General features: G+C 34.9%; 1 protein-coding gene across 26 annotated transcripts in view; it reads left to right on the forward strand.

Annotated features, from left to right (window-relative positions):
* The window catches only part of BLTP1 (bridge-like lipid transfer protein family member 1), a 215,674-nt gene that overhangs the window by 120,539 nt on the left and 82,146 nt on the right, over positions 1 to 12,989 (forward strand). For 25 of the 26 annotated variants that reach the window (XM_063664090.1, XM_063664083.1, XM_063664080.1 and 22 more), the window contains 6 exons: positions 177 to 883; positions 1,319 to 1,564; positions 3,503 to 3,596; positions 5,136 to 5,186; positions 10,098 to 10,304; positions 11,843 to 12,081. In XM_063664090.1, the coding sequence (XP_063520160.1) occupies positions 177 to 883; positions 1,319 to 1,564; positions 3,503 to 3,596; positions 5,136 to 5,186; positions 10,098 to 10,304; positions 11,843 to 12,081 (1,544 nt within the window). The remainder of the gene's footprint in view (positions 1 to 176; positions 884 to 1,318; positions 1,565 to 3,502; positions 3,597 to 5,135; positions 5,187 to 10,097; positions 10,305 to 11,842; positions 12,082 to 12,989) is intronic. The other variant, XM_063664096.1, reaches the window with a different exon arrangement.

The following is a 12,989-nucleotide window of genomic DNA, read 5'->3' on the forward strand; positions in this document are numbered from 1 at the left end:
TGAACTCATAAAAAGCCTGGCCTAGTGAAAAAGCATATTTTACTGGTTTGCTTGCTTAAAATAATTTAAGACTCATATTTTACTTTGGAGATGATTTTGCCTATAAATTAATAAAGATGTATGTTTCTGGAAAAATGGAAGAAAAACCTTGTCCTTTTTTTATTTCACATTTTTAGGCAAGGCCATGTGAATCTTCCTCCACTTGAGTTCAAACCAGCATTAATGTTGGGAACCTTTAGCATCAGTGCTGTTGTAATGGAAAAGTCCGTGTGCACCCCTCAGAACTCTACCAGTGCCCTTTCTTTTCATGATCTCAGCAAGCGGTATTATAACACCTTTCACTGCAACTTTACTATTTCCTGTCAGTCAATAAGCCAGCATGTAGATATGGCTTTGGTTCGTCTTATTCATCAGTTTAGCACAATGATAGATGACATCAAAGCAACTCAGACTGATATTAAACTTAGCAGATATACAGCCGGATCTGCTTCCCCAACACCTACCTTCAAAACCAGAAAACATCGGGACTTTCGTTCATCTGACTTTAGCCGCAGTTCTAGAGGAAGTCTTAATGGTGGCAATAGAGTGAATAATGCAAAGAACAAACGGACCAACAATGAGAATAACAAAAAGGAATCTCGAAACAAGAATTCATTAGGAAGATCTGAAAGAAGAACATCAAAAGTGTCTAGGAAAGGTTCAAAAGATGTGGTGGATCACATGACTATTCATATGGATGACTCCGATTCAATTACAGTGTCAGAACAAAGTGAGCCTTCAGCTGAGTGCTGGCAGAATATGTATAAATTGCTTAACTTCTATTCACTTATCTCTGATCCAACAGGAATATTGGAAAAGTCTTCAGAAACATTTGGACCAGCAGGTAACAGACATTTTTATGTTTTAAAAATATCTGTTTAGAATAACAATAATACCAAAGAAGCAGAAGACTGTTCATCATGTTTTCTTAATGTCGTAAGTGGATAATTGAAATGGAGAGAAATTGTCTATCACCAGGGAAATAAAACAGTAATGGAATTCAGATATCCTCCCACCATATTTCCCATCCTTTTAAACTCTTACATGGTATGTTCTTAAAGGATTTAGACAGACCTGATTTAAAATATCTGGCTCTACTATTCACTTTCAGTAGCAACTTGGAAAAATGTTGAAGAAATTTTTAATCATTTTGTTGGGGATTAGGAGAAAGAGGACTGGTTGGGAATGTGAAGGAAAGAAAGGTAAGACAGTGTTTGGAATGTCCTTCCGTTTTTCAGTCTTCGTATCTAAAATTGTATATTTTCATTTACTTATAAAGGAGTTCGGAGCCCTACAGAGCCAACATGTAAAGTTGTGTTTGAGAATGAACAAGACAACAGCAGTTTGACTAAGACGCAGAGGAAACGTAGCTTGGTAACTTCTGAACCTCAGCATGTTACTCTAATAGTGTTTGGGATTGGCATGGTGAACCGTACACACCTAGAGGCAGATATTGGTGGACTAACAATGGAATCAGAACTGAAGAGGATCCATGGCAGTTTTACTCTTAAGGAAAAAATGAAAGGTATGAATGATTTTTCTAATGAAGTGCTATGTATACATAATAATTAGTGCTACTTCTCTGAGGAAAACCACTGCTGTGTCTCCAAAATTCCTACTTGGCAAATTTTTTTTTTTCCAGAAAAACTGGACTTCCCAAATTCTGAGGTATCAAGAACTTTGTTGTAATTGAGTATCAGTGAATTGAGGCAGCTTTGATGTCTAAATATTTTAGCACATAAATATTGAGCCGATGTACCTATACTCAGTGACATTTATTCTTTGTCTTTTAATATCAACTACTAAGATGTCTCTAAAAGCTGAAAATTTTACCAAAATAATGAAATTTATGAAAAATTTGCTTTTGTTACTACCATAGAAATCTTATAGTCTAATACTAAGTATCTCTATAAAAAGAAGTCCCTTTAGTTGATATAAAATTTCCTAGGTTAGTGAAAACATACCATTTATCTTGAGAATGATTACACAAGGTATGATATTTTATCAAATCCAGGAGCCCATCAATTTGAAGATGCACTATTATTTTATGTATCACAAGGAACATACCATTGCCAGATATGGTCAGATGCCATTGATTGTAAACTGCATCCCACTTTCAGCGATGCTAAAATAAAAAAGCAAATGTTTCTTAGACTCAGTGGATACAGCAGTAAAGTTGCAGGGATTCTCTTGCAGCAATGATTATATAAAACCAGTGTGGTTTTTTTTCTGGTCGTGAAAATAACCTGACAGATTATATTACATGAGAAAAGGAAGTTATCAATCACCATGTGTTTTTATTGTTAACTTTATGATTGAGAAATTTGTAAGGTCTAATCAAAACTTACTTTGAACCTACTTTTAGTTATATACCCTTCTTTACCTGTTTTGTACCCTGAACATTTATTATTTACTCAAAAACTAATTTTAAATTTGAGGATCATGTACTTGGGATTGACATGGTGAACCACACACACGGTTCTCTGAAAAAATTAGATGGACTGACTGTAAATTGCTAAGAAAAATACAAACACATCAGCCTTCCTTGGAAATATCACAAAGGATATAAACAATACATAAACGCTCAGATATCTAAGTTGATATTAAAAAAATAAAAAAAAAGTTGTCAGTTTTTTCATCTGTTTAGCCAAAGTTAAGAATGACCATACTCATTTTTGGTGAGAATTAGAGAAATGGACATTTTCATTCACTTTTAAATTGATATAAATTGTTTTAACCTGCCTGAAGGTTAATTTAATAGCTTTTATCAGTAGTCTTTAGAGCACATTTATCTTTTGACTCAGCAATTCGAGGTCTGCAAACCTAGGTATAAGAAATGATCAGAATTGTGTGAAAAGATATCTGTACAAAGAAGCAGCCAAGTGTCTGGCATTAAAGAATTGGTTATTCTTATAAACATATGCCAGTTTACAATTTGCCCATTAAAATTATACTGCAGAATTTATTAATACGAACAATAATGCTAAATGAAAAAAGTAGGCAAAATTGGTTATGTGATTTCATTTTTTTAAGTAATTAAAATATTTATACCCTCCATTAAAATCACAGGAATTATACGGCCCAAGAGTGCTGGTTTATGTGGTTTCTTTTTCCTATTTTTAAAAATTTTCCAACTTTTCTGCAGTGTAAGTATTATTTCTGAGATGTAAAATGCCATTAGGCTATGTAATGCCAGTAGACTAATGCAGGAATGGCATATTGAAGTGTATATTTTGCATTATTGCAATTTTGACATTTAATATTTCTGTATGTATTAAATGCAGAGAAATGAAAAACTAAGGAAATTTTTTAAAAAGTAGCTCTGAAATAGTTGAACAAAATTTACCATAACTTTAAAATTATCTTTTGCTACTGAATATATTATGAATAAAATGTAATTTTAATATGAAATGCAAGTATCTTATATCCAGAATTCAAATAAATATTTTTTCTCATATTTAAGATGTTTTACATCAAAAGATGACTGAGACTTGTGCTACTGCTCATATTGGTGGGGTTAATATTGTGCTGCTTGAAGGGATTACACCAAATATACAGTAAGTATATCAGTTTTTATTTTCTTACACTTACAGTTTTAGACAAAACTGGAAATTCTTTGGATAAACATGCTGAATTTTGAGGTTTGTATATACAATATCAGTTCCCAGATACTGAGAATCCTGACTGTCATTAAGAATATCACCAAATAAAATATTTTAGAAATATACTTTTTGTCTTTCTAAAATTGGTGGTATATACCTTCATTCCTAACTTCCATTCAGCAGAGCAGTTTCATGTTAACTACAAAACAGCCTTTGATAATTTAGGTCAGATTTTCAGAATTTGCTCTTCCTTAATATTATGACTAGTTAATGTTGTGCTACTGTTATCCTGTAACGCATCCAACATGACTAAATAGAGGATTTGGTTCAGCGTTATAAAAATTAAGTATTAGTCCTAGATTGACTAAGAAGTATGATATGTTATAGCTCTAATAACATTTTAAAAATCTGAATAATGTGATAGCTACCTTGGGGAGTATTTCCTGAAATGGATGTTTATTAATGGGCCATAGCTTTCTGCAATGAGTTTTGGCTAAAATCAGCAACCTCAGACAGGGCCCATTCTCAAGACTTCCTGGAGACTGTCTGAGTTCGGTTTGGACCTATAAGTGTGGAACTAAAGACTGTATATTTCATAATAGCTGCCTACTATTCAGATCACATTTCCTAAGAAGTCTTTTCAAGAAAGGCAGGAAATTCCGGTGGTTGTGAGAGATGAGATCTTTTTTTGTTCATTCAATATAGGAGAAGGGGTTATTATTATGTATTAATTATAATATTATTAAGTGCCTACTGTGGGCCAGAAGCCTCACCTAGATTATTATATTTAATCTTCACTGCAATTTTGGGAACCGGGGTGGTCTTATCTACCTTTACAGAACAATAATTTGAGGTTCAGAAAGATCAACATAGTGCCTAAAATACTTAATATAGTCAGTAAGAAGAGATGCCTGAATCTATACTCTTTCCACCTTATGATGCTTCTACTGAAAGTCATAGACCATGGATTCCACGATTCCTTCATTTACTCTAAATTTGAAGTACCATGGGTACTTTACCTTCAGAAAGTAAACTAAATTTCTTTAGGTGTCCCATGAGTTTTATTTAGTCTATCCTCCTGGATCTCTTCTCTTCATTATTTGTTATCTCTTAAGAGAAGGGCTTCCAATAGTCTTTAACCTTGCAAAACATAATGTTTATAGAACAGATTTTTGATAAAGTATTATATAGCTGATATTTCTTGCTCTTTTTTTCCCCAAGTAAAGATCCCTTAACTGTTTTATTTGAAAAATAAAAGTTATTTATTAGTTACTGCCAAACTCTTAGTGTATTCTTTGGTATTTCATTTTCAATTGCAATGAAAAGGAAATGGAATGGAAAAAAATAGTTCAAATGGTACTTTAAAGGAACATTTTAAGAGTGGGAAATTAGAAAAGCTTTCCAGATGATTGGTCATATTGTAACTAATTTGTGCATGAATGTTTATTTGCCTCCTTTTTGTTTTCCTGCTTTCTCTTGACTCTTCATCTGTAGACTGGAGGATTTTCCTACATCTCCTACAAGTACAGCCAAACAAGAGTTTCTGTATGTCATATTATTCTTTTTCATGGCTTTGTGATTACTGTAGTATTGAATAGTTTTTAAAATATTTAAATTTTTTTCATGGCTGTGAATTATTTAGTTATTGTTTTGTAGCTGTAATATAGCCCCTTTTATATAATAGATTAAAGCTTACTGGTAATCAAGGAAAACACAGGTAAGTGCTGCTTTTTTGGTAATTCATACCTTGTCTGTTGTTGACAAGTTGTAACACTGTAGTTGTGTGTTGCTTGTGCCTTTTCAGACATGTTACTATTAAAATTTCTATGATCAAAGTACTTAATTTTTGATATGATAATGGAAGCTTAAAAAATTCACTTTGCAAGAAAGAGTTTTCACTAATTGTAGAAATAATTATTAAAACACTAATAAAACATCTGTACTTCTCAGCCTTATAATTCTGTATTTAAGATGGGGAGAGTTGACTGCTCTGTTAATAGATTTTAATGGCCTTTACTATATGTAAATATGTGTTTAGTTTCATTCAATAGATGAATGCTATTCACATCTAGAGAGCCATTTGCATGTCAGCACCATCTGGGTGTGTTCTGGCTTATGTTGAAACTGAACTTGAAATGTTGGTGTTAAACAATGGTTTTAATTATTATAATGTTATAAATGATTCAAAATTCAGTAAGTAGTCAGCATTTCAGAGCCTACCTTCATGCTGACTAGGCCAATTCCGTAAACTACTGCCTGCACCCTCTGGTGATCATCTCCGAGAAATAGTGTCTTGTGGAAGAAAAAAGTGTATTTCTCTAGTAATTGGTTTTGAATTTTATATAATACCTAGATTTTACTGTTTATAAACATTCAAGACCTCTGATAGAGCTTTGCGTTTATCCTAATAAAAGTTAAATGTGATGAACTGGTTCTTCATATCTTTGAGACTATAAACAATTGGCAAATTTTCTGCAGCCCAGCAGAGATTAATGTATGTAAACTGGCCTGTAATTAATATGAAATATGTATTTTGTGTATTTTGCCAAATTTAGTGATTGTCAAGAATCATTTGCCCATTTGAAGGATCACATTTATATTAGAAGTTATTGGAGCCAACGTGGGAGGATTGCTTGAGGCCAGGAGTTTGAGACCAGTCTGAGCAACATAATGAGACCCTGTCTCTACAAAAAATTTAAAACAAATTAGCTGGGCATGGTGGCATGCCTCTGTAGTCCCAGCCACTTGAGAGACTGAGTTGGGAGGATCACTTGAGCCCAAGAGGTCCAGGCTGTAGTGAGCTATGATGGTGTCACTGCACTCCAGCCTGGGCAACAACGAGACCCCATCTTTAAAAAACAAATAATGTGTGTGAGGGTGTGTGTATGTGTCAAACACTACTTCATTATGGCTTCTACATAAATGTCCTATCATATGCTATCTGTGGAATTCCACAGTTGTAGTGGTAGAAGTCATTCTTTTGCTTTACTTCTTTCTGCTCTTTCATTTCACAAATATTTGGCAAGTGTCTATTTTAATCTCCCAGGAACTGTTCTAGGCATTGGAAAGAGCAAAAGAAATCAAGAAAGATCATATCTTTGCTTTATATCTGTACTAGTAATTAAAGGATACCAATTCTTAACTAAAAGTAATAGCCTTGCTCATTATGAATCAGACTTTTATCATTTGTTTACCACTCACTGAAAATGAAAAGCAGAAAATGCAAGTTACACTTCCTCCTTCCTATCAATTTCTTGTAACATAGTGGATGATTGTTATTCTAATTTCTTTGACTCCCTAATTAGATTTTAAGAAGTATAGTGAATATTTTTTTCTTTTCATATTTAGTGTCTGTATAGTGGTTGTACAGATCTCTAAAATAAGGTGGAGAAGAAAAGAGTTCTGAATGGGGGTAAAATAAAAAGTGGAATGTTGTGTGTCTGTTTTTACTTACATGTGAGAATATACTTATTTTCTTCTATAGATTCTTCCTATTAAAGAAATTAAACACTATTCAGTGCAAATAGCATAAAATAAATATATTAATATTTTTAGATAACATTGTTTCTTCAGTGTATAAACACATGAAAATTTTTAAGTCGTTTTAGTTCATTCAGTTATGAGGGGGCTTCACAAACTGTGGAAAATGGAATTAAAGATATTAAAAAAACAAACTTTATTTCCCAACATGAGCTCCATCAAATTCAAGACACTTTTCTAATCAGTGATACCAGCCATTTATTCCTTCGCTAATGAACAGAGGGTCCCATGACAATGCAGTCTTTTTTACGTTATTAACTGAAGAGAAATGGGCACCCTTTAATTTTTTTTTTTTTTTTGAAATTAGGAAACAAAGTCAGAAGGAGCCAAATTAAGACTGTGAAATGGATGCCTACTGATTTCCCATCAAAACTCTTAACAGAATTGCTCTTGTTTGACAAGAGGAATGAGCGAGAGCATTGTTGTGGTGGAGGACTGGTAAAGCTTTGCTGAGCATTTTTCTAGTAAAGCTAGGGCTACCTTTCTGAAATCACTGTCTTAATAAGCAGATGTTATCATTCTTTGGCCCTCAAGAAAGTCAACAAGCAAAATGCCTTGAGCATCCCAAAAAACTGTTGCCGTGACCTTTGCTTTTGACTTGTCCACTTTTATCTGCTCCCCATGCTGGAGTGCAGTGGTGCAATCTCAGCTCACTGTAATCTCCGTCTCCTGGGTTCAAGCAATCCTCCCACCTCATCCTCCCAAGTAGCAGGGACTGCAGGTATGTGCAACCGTACCCAGCTAATTTTTGTATTTTTTCTAGAGTTGGGTTTTTTCCATGTTGCCCAGTCTGATTTCAAACTCCTGAGCTCAAGTGATTTGCTCACCTCACTTTCTCAAAGTGTTGGGATTACAGGTGTGAACCACCATGCCCAGCCATGACTGGTCTGCTTTTGATTTGACTGGACCACTGCCACTTCTTTGTAGCCATTGCTTTGATTGTACTTTAGTTTTAGTATTGTACTGGTAAAGCCATGTTTAATCTCCTGTTACAGTTCTTTGAAGAAATGCTTCAGGATCTTAATCTCACTTGTTTAAAATTTCCATTGAAAGCTCTACTTTTGTTTAGAGTTGATCTGGGAGCAATGGTTTTGGCACCCATTGAGTGGAAAAGTTTGCTCAACTTTGATTTTTTAGTCAGAATTGTGTAAGCTGAATCAATTGAAGCTGTCTATGGTGTTGGCTGTTGCTTGTGCTGTTAATTGTTGGTCCTCTTCAGTTAGGCACAAAGAAGATAAAATTTTTCCTTGCAAATTGATACTTGGTTTGCCACTGTGGGCTTCATCAACATTGTCTTGTCCCTTCTTGAGTTATCCATTTGTAAACTGCTGATTGCTTTGGGATATTATCCCCAAAGGCTTTTTATAAAGCATCAATGATTTTGCTATAATTCGCCCAAACTTCACCATAAACTTGATGCTTTTTTTTTCCTGTGTGCCATTCTTTTTTTATTTTATTTTATTATTATTATACTTTAAGTTTTAGGGTACGTGTGCACAATGTGCAGGTTAGTTACATATGTATACATGTGCCATGCTGGTGTGCTGCACCCATTAACTCGTCATTTAGCATTAGGTATATCTCCTAATGCTATCCCTCCCCCCTTCCCCCACCCCACAACAGTCCCCAGAGTGTGATGTTTCCCTTCCTGTGTCCACGTGTTCTCATTGTTCAATTCCCACCTATGAGTGAGAACATGCAGTGTTTGGTTTTTTGTCCTTGCAATAGTTTACTGAGAATGATGATTTCCAATTTCACCCATGTCCCTACAAAGGACATGAACTCATCATTTTTTATGGCTGCATAGTATTCCATGACGTGTATGTGCCACATATTCTTAATCCAGTCTATCATTGTTGGACATTTGGGTTGGTTCCAAGTCTTTGCTATTGTGAATAGTGCCGCAATAAACATACTTGTGCATGTGTCTTTATAGCAGCATGATTTATAGTCCTTTGGGTATATACCCAGTAATGGGATGACTGGGTCAAATGGTATTTCTACTTCTAGATCCCTGAGGAATCGCCACACTGACTTCCACAGTGGTTGAACTAGTTTATAGTCCCACCAACAGTGTAAAAGTGTTCCTATTTCTCCACATCCTCTCCAGCACCTGTTGTTTCCTGACTTTTTAATGATTGCCATTCTAACTGGTGTGAGATGGTATCTCATTGTGGTTTTGATTTGCATTTCTCTGATGGCCAGTGATGGTGAGCATTTTTTCATGTGTTTTTTGGCTGCATAAATGTCTTATTTTGAGAAGTGTCTGTTCATGTCCTTCACCCACTTTTTGATGGGGTTGTTTGTTTTTTTCTTGTAAATTTGTTTGAGTTCATTGTAGATTCTGGATATTAGCCCTTTGTCAGATGAGTAGGTTGTGAAAATTTTCTCCCATTTTGTAGGTTGCCTGTTCACTCTGATGGTAGTTTCTTTTGCTGTGCAGAAGCTCTTTAGTTTAATTAGATCCCATTTGTCAATTTTGGCTTTTGTTGCCATTGCTTTTGGTGTTTTAGACATGAAGTCCTTGCCCATGCCTATGTCCCGAATGGTAATGCCTAGGTTTTCTTCTAGGGTTTTTATGGTTTTAGGTCTAATGATAAACTTGATGCTTGTTCTTGCTTCAATTTTAGCAGAATTCATGTTGTTTTGATGGGGGCTCTGTCAAACTGATGTCTTATCCTTCTTGGTACTTTAAAGAAGATCCTGTTCACATGTTTTAACAAGTGAATATGAGTTTATTTTGGTGCAAAATAATTCTGAAATCTACACGTAGTTTTTTTATAATACACATTTTCCATGAACTTTTTGAAGACCTCTCAAATTCATAAGTATTTTTCTTGCTCTCAATATTTTTTCAAAATTTCTGTTTACTTGGCTATTGGCTGTGTTTTAATAGTCTTCTTTCTCTATTGATAGAACTGTAGTGAAATGTAGTATTGCCAAGTCCCAAGCCCTCTACAGTGCCCAAAGAGGGCTGAAGACAAACAATGCTGCTGTGTTCAAAGTAGGAGCTATCAGCATCAACATTCCTCAGCACCCTGCCACCTTACATAGCATGATGGTTCGAAGTTCTCACCAACTATCTAAACAAATCTCAGACCTAATCAGACAACCTTCTACAGCGTAAGTTATTTGTTCACATTCTGCGATTCCATATACTACCTCAGGGTATTCTTTGCTGCATTAACAAAAGTTTGGAGGGAGATGAAGGGTTACTTCTAAGTATTGACTATTATGGACAGTGGAGCAAGAGGAGAGTAGCCAGTTGTGATCATGTGAGAATGACTTTTGATAGCATTAAAGTACAGTGTCATCAATGCAATTGTCAGTGTTCCATATTGCATAAACAAAGCTTCAGAGATCCTAGAGATTTGTTGGGTATTGTAAGGGGTACTAATAAAAAGCAAATTGATGAATTCCAGGACCATGTCAATCCTTGTTTACTTTGAATTCATTGGAAATTTATGACTGCACAGGTTTAAGAAAGTATAGCAGTGGTCATTTATGTCCCAAGGCAGCATTTGACCATGCCACATAAATGTTTTAAAGGGCAGTAAATTTGAGCATTAACCTTTATTCCCTATGTCTATAGCCTTTGTTCATGCATCTTCACTGCTGAGCCTTATTCCTGGTCTCCAAAAACTATAACTAATAAAAATACGTGGTGGCAGGCATCTGTAATCCCAACTACTTGGGAGGCTGAGGCAGGAGAATCGCTTGAACCCAGGAGGCAGAGGTTGCAGTGAGCCAAGATTGTACCATTGCACTCCAGCCTGGGCAACAAGAACGAAATTCCATCTAAAAAAAAAAAATACATGTAAAAGGTTAAAAACTTGTCTTACGTTTTATTTCCCACATCCTATAAGTGGGAAAACATTAGTGTGTCTTTTGAAGGTACGTCAAAGCTGATTTTTCCAATTATTCTATCTAAATCTTTAATTCTGATACAATGTTTAATCATGGCTGAAGCTGACTAAGTAGTAAAAATGTAAATGTTTTTCCTCTGAATAGAAATATGGAATCCAGAGTGTATACTTAAATTTACTTTTAAAATGCTCCAAGGAGCCTTTCCTTACTATAGTATCAGTAGAGTGTAGCAGTTGAAAAATCAGACCCTGGAGTCAGACTGATTGGGTTCAAATCCTAGTTTCAGCACTCTAGCTATGCTTCCTCATGTGCAACGTGGAGACAATAGTACCTGCTTATTAAAGTGAGATAAATGAGACAAAGCACACAATGCACTAAGAACAGTATCTGGCACTCAAATTATTATTATTGTTATTGTTGGGGTTGGGGTTGTCATTCTTAACAGTGGTAGTAGTGGTGGCAATAATATCAATAGTAGTGTGTAATAGTTAAGTCATAGAGTTTGGAATCAGACAAATCTGAGTTTAAATCCCAGTTTTGTAATAATGATAAGAATCACCTTCGCAGTATAACATTCTAGGAGTCTTATATTGTTATTACTTTTTCTGGTCTACTTTTCCATATCATCATTGTTCAACAGCTGTTTTAGAAAGTCTGAATATGATCTGATATTGGAAAGAAAACATCTATTCACAGTATATATTTGCTATTTTTCATTGAGAAATCCCGTGATTTTCTACAATAAAATGGTACGTCCTGTGTTTATTTTTTAATTATTTTTTTTTGCTTTCTAGCCCACAGCCTGTAAAAGAAGATATTGCAACCCCATTACCTTCTGAAAAAACCCCAACAAGCGTTAATCAAACTCCTGTTGAAACAAATGAATTTCCTCAGCTACCAGAAGGCTTAGAAAAGAAGCCTATTGTTCTTAAATTCAGTGCCATGTTGGATGGTATAGCCATTGGAGCAGCACTTTTACCATCTCTGAAAGCAGAATACAAGATGGGAAGAATGAGAAGTCATGGAATGACAGGTAATATTGAATTCTGAATTCACTCTCTTAAAATTTATGATTTGTTTGAGAAATTAGTAATATTTTGATAAAAAGGTGAATTTGGTTTTATAGATATTGTAAGTAATTTTGATTATAACATTTAAAATTCATTAATGATGTTCTCTAGTCAAATAAAAATATCAATCCCCCACCCCAAAACCCTGAATGGCCAGAATGAACTCTTTTGAACTCCATAAAATTATTCAACTATGGAGGCCATTTCTCCAATTTAAACTTAGGTTGAATAAATTAACCCATTTCTACATCTATTAAGTTTTTAATATACTGAATAACTTGGTTTATTTTCACGTTGGGTTCAATTTAGCTCAAATCAGGGGTCATTTGATTTCTTCAAAACAACTAATTCTGTATGGTTTTGTGACCCTGATATTAATATATCCTATCTCAAAATTCCTTGCTTTTAATATTTATGAAATTTATCATGTATACAAAGCATGTAAATTATACATATACATATTTTAAAGAATAATTAAGTACTGTGAACTCACCAACCCACAATATAGCCTAAGAATTGGCACATTACCAATACTTTGAAGCCTTCTTTGGCCGGGCGCAGTGGCTCACACCTGTAATCCCAGTACTTTGGGAGGCTGAGGCGGGTGGATGACCTGAGGTCAGGACTTCAAGACCAGCCTGGAAAACATAGCAAAACCCTATCTCTGTTAAAAATACAAAAATTAGCTGGGCATGGTGGCAGGCGCCTGTAATCCCAGCTACTCAGGAAGCTGAGGCAAGAGAATCGCTTGAATCTGGGAGGCGGAGGTTACAGTGAGCTGAGAGTGTGCCACTGCACTCCAGCCTTGGCAACAGAGTGAGACTTCATCTCAAAAAAAAAGGCAGTCTTCACTTTTCATGGAATTACTACT

Source organism: Pongo pygmaeus, chromosome 3 (assembly GCF_028885625.2).
Source record: "Pongo pygmaeus isolate AG05252 chromosome 3, NHGRI_mPonPyg2-v2.0_pri, whole genome shotgun sequence".
Classification (NCBI taxonomy): domain Eukaryota; kingdom Metazoa; phylum Chordata; class Mammalia; order Primates; family Hominidae; genus Pongo; species Pongo pygmaeus.